The sequence below is a fragment of the Scyliorhinus torazame genome, chromosome 3 (assembly GCF_047496885.1).
Source record: "Scyliorhinus torazame isolate Kashiwa2021f chromosome 3, sScyTor2.1, whole genome shotgun sequence".
In the NCBI taxonomy this organism is placed as follows: Eukaryota; Metazoa; Chordata; class Chondrichthyes; order Carcharhiniformes; family Scyliorhinidae; genus Scyliorhinus; species Scyliorhinus torazame.
Genome location: NC_092709.1, coordinates 299315974 through 299331892, shown reverse-complemented (window position 1 = coordinate 299331892; position 15919 = coordinate 299315974). Strand labels below are relative to the sequence as shown.

At 57.1% G+C, this 15919-nt stretch overlaps 1 protein-coding gene across 3 annotated transcripts in view; it reads left to right on the top strand.

The window, feature by feature from the left end:
• ctif (CBP80/20-dependent translation initiation factor) overlaps nucleotides 1-15919 on the top strand; it is a 455795-nt gene that overhangs the window by 380751 nt on the left and 59125 nt on the right. For all 3 annotated transcript variants that reach the window (XM_072497444.1, XM_072497443.1, XM_072497442.1), the window contains one exon: nucleotides 7722-7877. In XM_072497444.1, coding sequence (XP_072353545.1) covers nucleotides 7722-7877 — 156 coding nt within the window. The remainder of the gene's footprint in view (nucleotides 1-7721; nucleotides 7878-15919) is intronic.

Here is a 15919-nt window from a genome sequence, read left to right as displayed (position 1 = left end):
CCAGTGAACCTGCTAAGACTCCGGACGGGGAGCATCAACAAACCAACACTGACTCAGTTAAAACAGACCAGACTCCAGATGGGGAACAACCAAACGCCGACTCTGATTCACGTAAGCCAGACTTTAATCCAGACAGGCAGTGTCGCAACCTCAGTGATGGCACGCTCAGGGTGACAGCAGATGCCACAACGACAGGAGATGGATCACGTGACAATCACACTGGGTCAGCAATAACAAGCAGCACCTACAGTCCAAGAGGAATACACCAATTTTCACCACAGCTATGTCCACACATTTGTTCCACACCGACCGTGCGGCCAATGACAGCTCATGCTGGACAAACCCAGTATTCAAGCCTGCAGCAGCCAGCAGTCTATGCAGCATATTCTCAAACAGGCCAGCACTACGGATTGCCCACTAATGGAATCAAGACCGAAGGAGGACTACCGCAAGCGCAATCTGCACTACAGACTGGATGCCTTAGTTACTGCCCAGGATTTGCTGCACCACAGCCTGGCCAGACAGCATATTCCTATCAGATGCAAGGTTCTAGTTTCACACCATCACCAGACATTGATGCGAGCAGCAATTCTGTCTCCAAATCGACATGCTTCAACGCTTCTCAGCACAGCTTGTGGCCAGAACCAGCATGCACAGTCTCATCCGACTTCAACATCTGGCACATCCATGACCTCGAATGATACTGTTGATGGTACCTCTTCAATGTCAACGACCTATCAGCTACAAGATGCCATCCGACAGCACCACCACAAACATAAAAAGAAAAAGACTCCAAATCGGACAGCGCAGTGATTCGACCACTTCTTGGTTCCTGTTGATGGCGTTCATAACCAAGAGAGACATTTGACCATGATGATTGATGGTTTATGGACTCGCATGAATGATTTGGACTTATTGTTTAATCACCGTTCCCATGACTTGTATATACCTTACCTTCTCTACCTGTTCTTTGTTCAGTTTTTCTTAAAGTGTACAGAAATTATGAACATATAAAAAAGGGAGGATGTGGTGATGTGCATCACTGTAAATACATGTAAGCTAGACAGACACTAGCGGGAGCACCAGAACCATCACACACACACACTCAACCAATAGATAAGTTAGATAGGAGGCGACCAATGGACATTCATGATACACAAGGAGGTGACACGGCCACAGGGGGCATTACACCAACCCATACATAAAGGACACCACACACATGATCAGCCCCTTTGGCCAGTGGAGACAGTCAGTGAGGAGAGGCACAGGGTTTATTCAATATTATACCCACCACGTGGAAAACAGCAGATGGTTAATCAGTCTGGGTAGCTATAATAGGATTAGCAGTAGTGTCGAACTCAAGTTATAAAAGTGGACATAGTGTAAATAAATCTGTTGAAGCTATCTACATGTCTCAACCTTCCTTGACAAATGCAACACAAGGAAGCTGCTTATGTTACAAAGACCATAAGACATAGGAGCGGAAGTAAGGCCATTCGGCCCATCGAGTCCACTCCACCATTCAATCGTAGCTGATTTCAACTCCATTTACCCGCTCTCTCTCCATAGCCCTTAATTCCTCGAGAAATTAAGAATTTATCAACTTCTGTCTTAAAGACACTCAACGTCCCGGCCTCCACCGCCCTCTGTGGCAATGAATTCCACAGCCCCACCACTCTCTGGCTGAAGAAATTTCTCCTCATCTCTGTTCTAAAGTGACTCCCTTTTATTCTAAGGCTGTTCCCCCAGGTCCTAGACTCCCCTGCTAATGGAAACAACTTCCCTACATCCACCCTATCTAAGCCATTCATTATCTTGTAAGTTTCTATTAGATCTCCCCTCAACCTCCTAAACTCCAATGAATATAATCCCAGCATCCTCAGACGTTCATCGTATGTTAGGCCTACCATTCCTGGGATCATCCGTGTGAATCTCCGCTGGACCCGCTCCAGTGCCAGTATGTCTTTCCTGAGGTGTGGGGCCCAAAATTGCTCACAGTATTCTAAATGGGGCCTAACTAATGCTTTATAAAGCTTCAGAAGTACATCTCTGCTTTTATATTCCAAGCCTCTTGAGATAAATGACAACATTGCATTTGCTTTCTTAATTACGGACTCAACCTGCAAGTTTACCTTTAGAGAATCCTGGACTAGGACTCCCAAGTCCCTATGCACTTCAGCATTATGAATTTTGTCACCGTTTAGAAAATAGTCCATTCTTCTATTCTTTTTTCCAAAGTGCAAGACCTCGCACTTGCCCACGTTGAATTTCATCAGCCATTTCTTGGACCACTCTCCTAAACTGTCTAAATCTTTCTGCAGCCTCCCTACCTCCTCCATACTACCTGCCCCTCCACCTATCTTTGTATCATCGGCAAACTTAGCCAGAATGCCCCTAGTCCCGTCATCTAGATCGTTAATGTATAAGGAGAACAGGTGTGGCCCCAACACTAAACCCTGCGGGACACCACTCGTCACCGGTTGCCATTCCGAAAAAGAACCTTTTATCCCAACTCTCTGCCTTCTGCCTGACAGCCAATCGTCAATCCATGTTAGTACCTTGCCTCGAATACCATGGGCCTTTATTTTACTCAGCAGTCTCCCGTGAGGCACCTTATCAAAGGCCTTTTGGAAGTCAAGATAGATAACATCCATTGGCTCTCCGTGGTCTAACCTATTTGTTATCTCTTCAAAGAACTCTAACAGGTTTGTCAGGCACGACCTCCCCTTACTAAATCCATGCTGACTTGTCCTAATCCGACCCTGCACTTCCAAGAATTTAGAAATCTCATCCTTAACAATGGATTCTAGAATCTTGCCAACAACCGAGGTTAGGCTAATTGGCCTATAATTTTCCATCTTTTTCCTTGTTCCCTTCTTGAACAGGAGAGTTACAACAGCGATTTTCCATTCCTCTGGAACTTTCCCTAACTCCAGTGACTTTTGAAAGATCATAACTAACGCCTCCACTATTTCTTCAGCTATCTCCTTTAGAACTCTAGGATGTAGCCCATCTGGGCCCAGAGATTTATCAATTTTTAGACCTCTTAGGTTCTCTGGCACTTTCTCCTTTGTGATGGCTACCATATTCAACTCTGCCCCCTGACTCTCCTGAATTGTTGGGATATTACTCATGTCTTCTACTGTGAAGACTGATGCAAAGTACTTATTTCGTTCCTCAGCTATTTCCTTGTCTCCCATCACTAGATTACCAGCATCATTTTGGAGCGGCCCAATGTCTACTTTTGCCTCGCGTTTGTTTTTAATGTATTTAAAGAAACTTTTACTATCATTTCTAATGTTACTGGCTAGCCTACCTTCATAATTGATCCTCTCTTTCCTTATTTCTCTCTTTGTTATCCTCTATTTGTTTTTGTAGCCTTCCCAATCTTCTGACTTCCCACTACTCTTTGCCACATTATAGGCTTTCTCTTTTGCTTTGATGCATTCCCTAACTTCCTTTGTCAGCCATGGCTGCCTAATCCCCCCTCTGATAACCTTTCTTTTCTTTGGGATGAACCTCTGTACTGTGTCCTCAATTACTCCCAGAAACTCCTGCCATTGCTGTTCTACTGTCTTTCCCACTAGGCTCTGCTCCCAGTCGGTTTTCGTCAGTTCCTCCCTCATGCCCCTGTAGTTACCTTTATTTAACTGTAACACCTTTACATCTGATTCTACCTTCTTTCTTTCAAATTGGAGATTGAATTCGACCATATTATGATCACTGCCTCCTAAGTGCTCCCTTACTTTAAGATCTTTAATCAAGTCTGGCTCATTACATAACACTAAGTCCAGAATGGCCTGTCCCCTTGTGGGCTCCCATCACAAGCTGTTCCAAAAAGCCCTCCTGTAAACATTCAATGAATTCCCTTTCATTGGGTCCACTGGCAGCATTATTTACCCAGTCCACCTGCATATTGAAGTCCCCCATGATCACTGTGACCTTGCCTTTCTGACATGCACTTTCTATTTCGTGGTGCATTTTGTGCCCCTGGTCCTGACCACTGTTAGGAGGCCTGTACATAACTCCCATTATGGTTTTTTTGCCTTTGTGGTTCCTCAACTCTACCCACACAGACTCCACATCATCTGACCCCATGTCGTTTAGTGCTATTGATTTAATTTCATTCCTAATTAACAAGGCAACTCTGCCCACCTCTCTGTCTTTTCGATAGGTTGTGAATCCCTGGATGTTTAAATGCCAGTCCTGAACCCCCTGCAACCACGTCTCTGTGATGCCTACCACATCATACCTGCCAGTCACAATCTGGGCCACAAGCTCATCTACCTTGTTCCGTACACTGCGCGCATTTAAATATAGCACCTTTAATTCTCTATTGGCCGTCCCTTTTTGTTTTCTTAGTGTGGTGGACCTTGGTTTACTAAGCCTTTCCATACACTGTGTCATATTTTGTGGGATGGGGACTATCGTAACCTCTCCTGAGTTTTGTCTTGTCGTGCTTTTTTGTATTCCTAAGCAGCTACGCTTCCCACTGATTACTTCACCTCTTGGTTCCCTGACTTTCCCTCCCCCCCCCCCCCCCCCCCAAATCTCTAGTTTAAAGTCCTCTTGACCACCCTATTTACTCTTTTCGCCAGAACACTGGTCCCAGCTCGGTTCAGGTGGAGACCATCCCAACGATATAGGTCCCCCCTGTCCCAAAACTGATGGCAGTGTCCCATGAAAAGGAACATCTCTTTCCCACACCACTCTTTCAGCCACGTGTTAACTTCCCTTATTCTTGCCTCCCTATGCCAATTTGCACGTGGCTCGGGCAGTAATCCGGAGATTATGACCCTTGAGAACCTGTTTTTTAATTTGAATCCTAGCTCTTTATAATCTCGAAACAGGTCCTCTTTTCTAGACTTGCCTATGTTGTTGGTACCGACATGGACCACAACAACTGGATCCTCCCCCTCCCTCTCCAGTATCCTTTCAAGCCGGTCAGAGATGTCCCGCACCCTAGCACCGGGCAGGCAACATACCATGCGGGACCCTTTATCCTGCTCACAAAGGATACTATCTATCCCCCTGATAATAGAATCCCCTACAACTACAACTTGCCTATTTACTCCCTCCCCTTGAATGGCCTGCTGAACCATGGTGCCTTGGTCAGCTGGCTCATCCTTCCTGCAGCCCTGTTCGCCATCCACACAGGGAGCAAGTGCCTCATACCTGTTGGACAAGGTCAAAGGCTGAGGCTCCTGAGTTCCTGACTGCTGGTTCCCTTTACCTGCCTGACTTGCAGTCGCACCCTGCTGCCCCTGGCCACTGGCAGGATTTAAACTACTTACTCTGACAGGTGTGACTGCCTCCTGAAATACAGTGTCCAGGTAAGTCTCCCCCTCCCGGATGTGCCTCAGTGTTTGAAGCTCAGACTCCGGCTCATCAACTCTGAGCCGGAGCTCTTCGAGCAGCCAACACTTACTGCAGATGTGGTCGCTGCAGCTCGCAATGGGATCTGCCAGCTCCCACATCAAGCAGCTCAAGCACATCACCTAACCAGCCATCACTAATTAATTAATTTAATTTAAGTTTACGAGTTTAGCTGTGTTTTTTTTTAAATTTGGGGCAGATTTGCTATCAACTAATCAGATCATAGCTTGTCTCTGACGTCACTTTTGGGGGGGGGGGGGAAATGGAAAACAGGAAGTTACCGTTAGGTTTTTATACTCACAGAGACTGCACCTCCTCCTCCGAACGGCTCCCAAAATTAGGCCCGAAGAAAGAGAGAGAACAAAACAGTCGGGAAAAAGCACCTTCTCCCACTCTTCACCGAATTAACTCACTGCACCAAATTACCAAATTCTCACTCTGTCTGTGTCTCACTCACTCAGGCTGTGTCTCCTTGACCAGCGCAATGCTTGAAACGTAACAAAACAATCGATGGTCACCATTCCTGGGACTAGCTTTTAGTTCCTGATTAATTAATTGAATTTAAATTCCACCAGCTGCCGTAGTGGGATGTGAACCCATTTCCGCAGAGCACTAGCCTGGGACTCTGGATTACTAGTCAAGTGACCTTATCACTGTGCCACCATCACCCTCTGTGGGTCTGCAGATAACAGAAAGACGTCCAACCCCTCCCCCATCCCCGTGTCTTCTCACCGGGTTCATACAGTGTACAATGTTGAAAGGGCCATGTTGTGGAGATGAGATGAGTTGAGCTGATTGATTCAATTAGAGACTGAAGTCTTGCCAAAGTTATTTAAAAAGGTGGATTTTGTGGTTTCAAGGGTGCCTTGTCTTTTTCTTGTGTCTGACCCTGTTTTCTACAAATGCTGTTCCTATTGCTGGCAAATTCAATTAGTATCTTTTCAGGATCACTGCAAAGTCACGTTGTCTTGGTTACCGGCATGGTATTGTTCATACTTCCATCTTATTTATCATTTTAACTCTTGCCTGTCCTAAAAGCTCTCGAGAAAACTTCTGGAAATCTCATTGATAAATAATGTAATTTCTACTCTTTCTCAAATGAGAAGCTGGAACAAAACTTGACGGTGAAATTCATTTAGTCATTTGTGAATTATGTTTGAAGTGGACACTGCATAAACCTTTCCCTGTTTTCTTGTATGTGCTGTATTAACTAAAGATCCTTAGTTAAAGTAGGGCATTTTAAACATTTTTATTTCAGCACAATACTAGCACTTGACATTGTTATAAGGACAGAGTGTCTACCCTCAAACACCAGAAAAATCCCAGGTTTTCTATGATTACAGGTTCCTTGAAATTTCAAAATGGGTGGCTCTCCATTTCTTCAGCAAAGTTTGCATTTGAAGTCACACGCTTCCAACAATCCTCTGGCAGTTTGTTCATGGAAAGGGGAAATTAAAGCAAACTGACTGGCAGAAGATTCCATTTTGCACTTTTAGAATAATACAGCATCAATTTTATTGTTTAGTCAGTTTTTATGAGGTGCAAATATCTGTTCATTCATACAGGAAATTGGGAACATTCAGGATCAGACTGTGCAGTCTAATCTGATTGGTGACGAGCAATGACCCCCTCCATTGCCCATTCCCTCAGTTATGCATCTAATTCTCCCTTGGAAAATAAAATCCACACCACCTGCCCTCTGGGGCAGTCCTCACTGCTCACTAACCCCAGCATAAAACTGTTCTTTTTAGCTTGTCTGCATGTCTTTTGAACTTGTACTAATGTCTTCTGGAACCAGAGATCGTTCACTCCCGTCTCTTGTACCCCCCTCCCCCTCATCTCACTTTATCATCTCCCTTTTGCTCTTTCATTTTTCTCACTGCATCTTTTTATCTACATCATTTTCTCACGCGCTCATCCATTTGATTTTTCACCTGCTCTCTCTCACTTTCTCCAACCTCTCTTTCCCTGTTTACTCATTCAGAAATATTTAAACATGGGGGCAGCACGGTGCACAGTGGTTAGCACAGCAGCCTCACGGCACCAAGGTCCCAGGTTCGATCCCGGCTCTGGGTCACTGTCCATGTGGAGTTTGCACATTCTCCCCGTGTTTGCATGGGTTTCGCCCCCACAACCCAAAGATGTGCAGAGTAGGTGGATTAGCCACGCTAAATTGCCCCTTAATTGGAAAAAATGAATTGGGTACTCTAAAAAAAATTTTTAAAGAAATATTTAAACATGAAAGAATTTGTGTCATTTGTTGGTAGTCTAAGCCCAGGATGAATATCCAAAGGAGGTGGAGGAGCAATTTAAGATTCCATTCCTTTTGTCTTTCCCTGATTTAGAAAGATTTCACGGTGCGGGATGATCTGCAGCAAACAGACGTAGAGCACTGGCTTGGATTCATCACATTTCTCTGTGAAGTTTTTGGAATAATGCGAAGCAATGGAGGAGAGCCCTTCCTTGTACTTGTGTGCCCTATCTACATGTGTCTACGTGAGGTAAGTGAAGCCACAGAGTTGTGACTCAGAATGGACCATGTAATGCAGATTATACTTGGTATGAAATCTAAATAGGAGAATTTTAGTGAAGTAACCTTTCCTGATAGCTAAGCTGATGAGCCTCGTGTTAAACCTGGCCATACAGTCCAGAAAGGTAAGTGGTTCAATGCCATGTACTGAATTAGTCGATCTAAACTTGGACTGGTATGAGGACAATTCAAATTGCCTCATGCTCCAGAACAGAGAAAAGAGTAATGCCAGCCAGAATTCCCATTCCTGGGGCGAGATTCTCCGTTATCGGTGGAAAGTCCGCCGATCGGCGCAAAAAACGGCGCAAATCCGACTTGCGTCACGTCGGAAAAATGGGTCGATAGTCTCCGGCCCGAAATGGGCTAGCAGCGACGTAACGGGATCTGCGCTTGCGCAGTGGTTCACGCCGTGCAGCGTTATACGCGCCGCACGGCGAGCCGGCTCATAAGGCCGCGCTGCTCCCCCCCACCCGACCACAACACCCGACTGGATGGCTGGCCGCCGCTCAGCCCCGAGGTTCGAGTCACGCGATGTGGAGGTGCTCCTGGACGCGGTGGAGCAGAGGAGGGACGCCCTGTATCCCGGGCACGGCCGCAGAGTTGCCCCACACCACAGCCGGCGTCTGTGGAGGGAGGTGGCAGAGGCCGTCACCGCTGTGGCCCTGACACCACGGACAGGCACCCAGTGCCACAAGAAGGTGAACGACCTCGTCAGAGCAGGCAGGGTGAGCCTCCCCCATATCCCCCCCTCCCCCATATCCCCCACTCCCCCATATCCCCCCTCCCCCATATCCCCCTCCCCCATATCCCCCCTCCCCCACATCCCCCCTCCCCATATCCCCCCTCCCCATATCCCCCCTCCCCATATCCCCCTCCCCCATATCCCCCCCACCCCCATATCCCCCCTCCCCCATATCCCCCCTCCCCATATCCCCCCTCCCCCATATCCCCCCTCCCCCATATCCCCCTCCCCCATATCCCCCCTCCCCCATATCCCCCCTCCCCCATATCCCCCCCTCCCCCATATCCCCCCTCCCCCATATCCCCCATATCCCCAAGTGAATCCAGCCCTAACCTTAACCTCAGCAATGCACACGCAACCGATGGCGTGCATTCATATACCTGCCTAACACTGTTGCCTTTTACCCCTGCCACCCCCCCCCCCCCACAGGAGAAGCGCGCACACAACAATAGGGAGCATGTGAGGACTGGAGGAGGCCCCGCTGATGAAAGGCCACTGACCGAACACGAGAAAAGGGCCCTGGAACTGGCTGGCGGACCTGAGGACCGGGAGGTTGCTGATGCAGAGGTAGGGGGCGTAGTAGCAAGTGAGCCACCGACAGCCCGTCCCCATATCCCCCCTCCCCTATATCCCCCTCCCCCGTATCACCTGATCACTGCCTGATGTCTAACCATGCATGCTTCATTGTGTATCGCAGGACCAAACGTCCAGGCACCCATCCCCGCAGATGCAGACCACCCGCAGGATGCCCCTCGGAGGCCACGGGAGACGGAGAGACCCGGACCCTCCAGCATGCGACGCCCGCAGAATGCCCCTCGGAGACCACGGGAGATGGAGAGACCCGCACCCTCCAGCATGCGACGCCCGCAGGATGCCCCTCGCACACCACGGGAGACGGAGAGACCTGGAGCAACAGGGAGACGACACCCCCGTCACGTGCGGGACCGACCACCCAGCGATGAGGGGGGCAGCCACAGGCCCCCGTCACATCCGAGCCAGGACACCACTACCCAGGACACCACTACCCAGGACACCACTACCCAGGACACCACTACCCGGGACAGCAGTACCCGGGACAGCACTACCCAGGAAGACGAAATACCGGACAGTGACTCAGAGTGGATGGGTGGAGACGAACCCCCACCCCAAAGTGCCATGGACTCAGAGTGGGACGAAGAGCACGACACAACGCCACTGCTGTCACCAACACCCTCCACCATCGCAGAAACACTCACCTCGGTTGGGCACTTTAGTGATGGGGCGTCTGGTACACTCACTGGTGTGCACAACACAGCCGTCCCGGTACAGCAGGTGGAGGTAGGAGCAGCAGAGGGGCCGGGAGGTCGGAGGGCTGCCCAGCCCAAGTGAACATCTGCCGCCCAGATGGATCCCGGGTTCCTGGAGTTACCACACCCACACATAGATCCGATGCAACCACCGACCCGGAGACAAGCGAAGAGGGTGACGGGCGGCTTGTGGCGGCTGCGGTCGCAGGTGGAGGAGTCCACCCGCGTCCAGGAGCTGGGAGTGGTGCCAGTCATGCGCGCCACCCAGGCCGACACCGCACGGGTGGCGTCCGCGGTGGAGGCAATGGGTGCGACGGTGTCAGACATGGGGAACGGTTTGCGAGGCCTGGGGCTTTCCGCGCAGGCGGCGTCTGTGGCCCAGGAAATGGCTGCCCTCTCACAGGAGGCCATGAGCCAGTGCCAGCGCCAGATGGCAGAGGCGCTCAACGCCATAGCCCAGTCTCAGCAGGCCATGGCCCAGTCTCTGCAGGCCATGGCCCAGTCTCAGCAGGCCATGGCCCAGTCTCTGCAGGCCATCGCTGAGGGCATCGGCGCCAGTGGCCATGTGCGACCCGGCGTCGCACTGTCACAGACAGTGTTTGCCAATCCCCTGGGCTCCATGGCTGCAAACCTGCAGACCCCTGTCGATACCAGCACGGGCCTCCAGGACTGGCAGCGCCAGATGTCGGGGGGGCGTCGGATGGCCAGTCCGTTCGCATCCCCCACCCATGTAGAGGCCTGGGGGCCATCGGGCACCCCGAGGGAGGAGGAGGTGGTGTGGTCCGTCCCGGCTCCCTCTGTAGGGGAGGTCCCGGTACACCGCGACACCTCGGACTCCCCCCCTTCCGTCCCAGGTGCATCGGGTGGGCAACGGGCAGGACAGGCTGGCAGCTCGCCATCCCAGTCGCCCGGGCCGCAGCCTGGCCCATCTAGGCCAGGACGCCCCAGAAAACGGCCGCCAAAGGGATCCAGTGTCAGAGGGCAGGAATCACAGGAGTCCACCTCCAGTTCTGCTGTACCGTTTGGGGAACCATGTAGACGTAGTCAAAGGGCCCGTAAGGCCAAACAATTAGACACTGAGTAAGTTGGCACGGTTGCAGGGCACAGATGAGTTTTAGGGGCTAGGGCACGTGCATGAATTCCTTTGGTTATTAAAGTCAATGTTACACCTACAGAAGCTGCCTTTGTGCTCTGTCCAAAGTGTGTGGGGGTGTCATGTACGTTGAGCGCAAGTGTGTGTGTGAGGGGTGGTCTTACCTCAGCCCTAGGTGAGTCTGCCCCCTTCTCCCTGGGCCGCCATCAACATCCCCCGGGCAGAGGACGGGACCGTGCACTGCAGTGTCACAGCCGCATGCAGGGATGGTCCGGGTGGATGGTGGTACTGTGGCCATGGGTCAGACATAGTCCAACGATGTAGAGCCAGGAGCTCACCGCAGGGCGGGTTGTCATCATCCTCCATGGCCTGCGATTGACACGCGTCCACCCGCAACTGTGTGAGCCCGGCCCGTTGTGCCGCAGGTGGATCGGCAATGGGGGGGGGTGGTGTGCATGCGGGTGGGGTGGGGTGGGGTTGGGGAGGGGGGTGAGGGTGCTGGGTGGGTGGATGAGTGGGGGGGTGTGGGTGGTCGGCTGTTGCCATGGTGTGCGGTCTGTGGCCATACTATCCGATTCCCACGCCCATCTAGTCAGTGAAGCGGGCGTCTATCAGTCTGTCCCGTGCCCGCTGGGCCAGCCGGTAACGGTGGACAGCCACCCGCCTGTGTCTACCCCGTCTGCCCTGACCATTACCCCCATCCCCCTCATCTGGGGAGGACTGCGCCTCTTCCTGCTGCTCCTCCACTCCGCCCTCCTCTGCCTGCGGCACATCGCCCCTCTGTTGGGCTATGTTGTGCAGGACGCAGCACACCACAATGATGCGGCCGACCCTATCTGACCGATACTGGAGGGCGCCCCCAGAGAGGTCCAGGCACCTGAAACGCATCTTCAGCACACCAAAGCACCTCTCTATCACTCCCCTTGTCGCTACATGGGCATCATTGTAGCGGTTCTCCGCCTCATTGCGTGGCCTCCGTATAGGCGTCATCAGCCACGATCGCAATGGGTAGCCCCTGTCGCCCAGCAACCAGCCCCTCAGCCGGGGATGGCGTCCCTCGTACATGCCGGGGATGGATGACCGCGACAACACGAATGAGTCGTGTACACTGCCTGGGTGACGGGCGCAGACGTGCAGGATCATCATGCGGTGGTCGCAGACCACCTGTACGTTCATCGAATAGGTCCCCTTCCTATTAGTGAACACGGCCCTGTTATCTGCAGGTGGCCGCACGGCGACGTGCATCCCATCGATCGCGCCCTGGACCATGGGGAACCCGGCAACGGCAGAGAAGCCCACGGCCCGGGCATCTTGGCTGGCCCGGTCCACGGGGAAGCGGATGTAGCGGTGCGCCATGGCATAAAGGGCATCTGTCACTGCCCGGATGCACCGGTGCACCGATGTCTGCGATATGCCGGACAGGTCCCCACTCGGTGCCTGGAATGACCCCGTTGCATAAAAGTTCAGGGCCACCGTAACCTTGACGGACACGGGGAGAGGGTGTCCCCCGCCAGTGCCACGCGGTGACAGGTGTGCCAGCAGGTGGCAGATGTGTGCCACGGTTTCCCGGCTCAACCGGAGTCTCCTCCTGCATTCCCGGTCCGTGATGTCCTGGTATGACTGCCTGGGCCGGTACATACGGGACGCCCTCGGGTGCCTCCGTTGCCGTGGGGCCGCGACGTCCTCCTCCCCCTCCTCGTCCTGTCGGTCGGGTGTCACTCCAGCCTGGGCGGCTGCCGCCTGCCCCTCTGCAGCAGCCTCCGCCGCCACTCTGGCACGCTCCTCCTCCTCCTCCTCCTCCTCATCCAGGGCAACATAGACATGAGCGGCTGCCGCCACGGCGGCCAACATCGCTGGATGATCTGAAAACATGACGGCCTGGTGGGGGGAGGGGAACAACGACATGTCATCATTGCCCATATCCCCTCCTCCCCCCAGCCAGGTGGCATGGACCGCATGGGTCCAACTGTTGGAGGCTGGCACCTGGCCAGGTGGACCAACTCACTTGCCCTCCCATCCCCCTCCCCAGCAGGGACCCCCCCCCCCCCCCGGCACGGACCCCCCCCCCCAACCTCCACCCCCGCACGGACCCCCCCATCCCCCTCCCCAGCAGGGAACCCCCCCCCCAACCTCCACCCCGGCACGGACCCCCCCCCCCCCAACCTCCACCCCGGCACGGACCCCCCCATCCCCCTCCCCGGCACGGACCCCCCCCCCCCAACCTCCACCCCGGCACGGACCCCCCCCCCCCCAACCTCCACCCCAGCACGGACTCCCCCTCCCCAGCAAGGACCCCCCCCCCAACCTCCACCCCGGCACGGACCCCCCCCCAACCTCCACCCCGGCACAGACCCCCCCATCCCCCTCCCCGGCACGGACCCCCCCCCCCAACCTCCACCCCGGCACGGACCCCCCCACCCCCCTCCCCAGCACGGACCCCCCCCCCAACCTCCACCCCGGCACGGACCCCCCCCCCCCCAACCTCCACCCCAGCACGGACTCCCCCTCCCCAGCAAGGACCCCCCCCCCAACCTCCACCCCGGCACGGACCCCCCCCCAACCTCCACCCCGGCACAGACCCCCCCATCCCCCTCCCCGGCACGGACCCCCCCCCCCCAACCTCCACCCCGGCACGGACCCCCCCACCCCCCTCCCCAGCACGGACCCCCCCCCGGCACGGACCCCCCCCCCCCAACCTCCACCCCGGCACGGACCCCCCCATCCCCCTCCCAAGCAGGGACCCCCCCCCCAACCTCCACCCCGGCACGGACCCCCCATCCCCCCCACCCCCAGCACGGACCCCCCCCCCCCCCGGCACGGACCCCCACCCCAACCTCCACCCCGGCACGGACCCCCCCACCCACCTCCCCAGCAGGGACCCCCCCCAACCTCCACCCCGGCACGGACCCCCCCATCCCCCTCCCCGGCACGGACCCCCCCCCAACCTCCACAACGGCACGGACCCCCCCCCCCAACCTCCACCCCAGCACGGACTCCCCCTCCCCAGCAGGGACCCCCCCCCCCCAACCTCCACCCCGGCACGGACCCCCCCCAACCTCCACCCCGGCACAGACCCCCCCATCCCCCTCCCCGGCAAGGACCACCCCCCCAACCTCCACCCCGGCACGGACCCCCCCACCCCCCTCCCCAGCACGGACCCCCCCCCCCCCCCCCGGCACGGACCCCCCCCCCCCAACCTCCACCCCGGCACGGACCCCCCCATCCCCCTCCCGAGCAGGGACCCCCCCCCAACCTCCACCCCGGCACGGACCCCCCATCCCCCCCCCCCCCCCCCAGCACGGACCCCCCCCCCCGGCACGGACCCCCACCCCAACCTCCACCCCGGCACGGACCCCCCCATCCTCCTCCCCAGCAGGGACCCCCCCCCAACCTCCACCCCGGCACAGACCCCCCATCCCCCTCCCCGGCAAGGACCCCCCCCCCCAACCTCCACCCCGGCACGGACCCCCCCCACCCCCCTCCCCAGCACGGACCCCCCCCCCCCCGGCACGGACCCCCCCCCCCCCCCCAACCTCCACCCCGGCACGGACCCCCCCATCCCCCTCCCGAGCAGGGACCCCCCCCCAACCTCCACCCCGGCACGGACCCCCCATCCCCCCCCCCCCCAGCACGGACCCCCCCCCCCCCCCCCCGGCACGGACCCCCACCCCAACCTCCACCCCGGCACGGACCCCCCCATCCACCTCCCCAGCAGGGACCCCCCCCCCCAACCTCCACCCCGGCACGGACCCCCCCATCCCCCTCCCCAGCAGGGACCCCCCCCCCCCCAACCTCCACCCCGGCACCGACTGCCCCCCCCCCCCAACCTCCACCCCGGCGCGGACCCCCCATCCCCCTCCCCGGCACGGACCCCCACCCCAACCTCCACCCCGGCACGGACCCCCCCACCCACCTCCCCAGCAGGGACCCCCCCCAACCTCCACCCCGGCACGGACCCCCCCATCCCCCTCCCCGGCACGGACCCCCCCCCAACCTCCACAACGGCACGGACCCCCCCCCCCAACCTCCACCCCAGCACGGACTCCCCCTCCCCAGCAGGGACCCCCCCCCCCCCAACCTCCACCCCGGCACGGACCCCCCCCAACCTCCACCCCGGCACAGACCCCCCCATCCCCCTCCCCGGCAAGGACCACCCCCCCAACCTCCACCCCGGCACGGACCCCCCCACCCCCCTCCCCAGCACGGACCCCCCCCCCCCCCCCCGGCACGGACCCCCCCCCCCCAACCTCCACCCCGGCACGGACCCCCCCATCCCCCTCCCGAGCAGGGACCCCCCCCCAACCTCCACCCCGGCACGGACCCCCCATCCCCCCCCCCCCCCCCCAGCACGGACCCCCCCCCCCGGCACGGACCCCCACCCCAACCTCCACCCCGGCACGGACCCCCCCATCCTCCTCCCCAGCAGGGACCCCCCCCCAACCTCCACCCCGGCACAGACCCCCCATCCCCCTCCCCGGCAAGGACCCCCCCCCCCAACCTCCACCCCGGCACGGACCCCCCCCACCCCCCTCCCCAGCACGGACCCCCCCCCCCCCCGGCACGGACCCCCCCCCCCCCCCCAACCTCCACCCCGGCACGGACCCCCCCATCCCCCTCCCGAGCAGGGACCCCCCCCCAACCTCCACCCCGGCACGGACCCCCCATCCCCCCCCCCCCCAGCACGGACCCCCCCCCCCCCCCCCGGCACGGACCCCCACCCCAACCTCCACCCCGGCACGGACCCCCCCATCCACCTCCCCAGCAGGGACCCCCCCCCCCAACCTCCACCCCGGCACGGACCCCCCCATCCCCCTCCCCAGCAGGGACCCCCCCCCCCCAACCTCCACCCCGGCACCGACTGCCCCCCCCCCCCAACCTCCACCCCGGCGCGG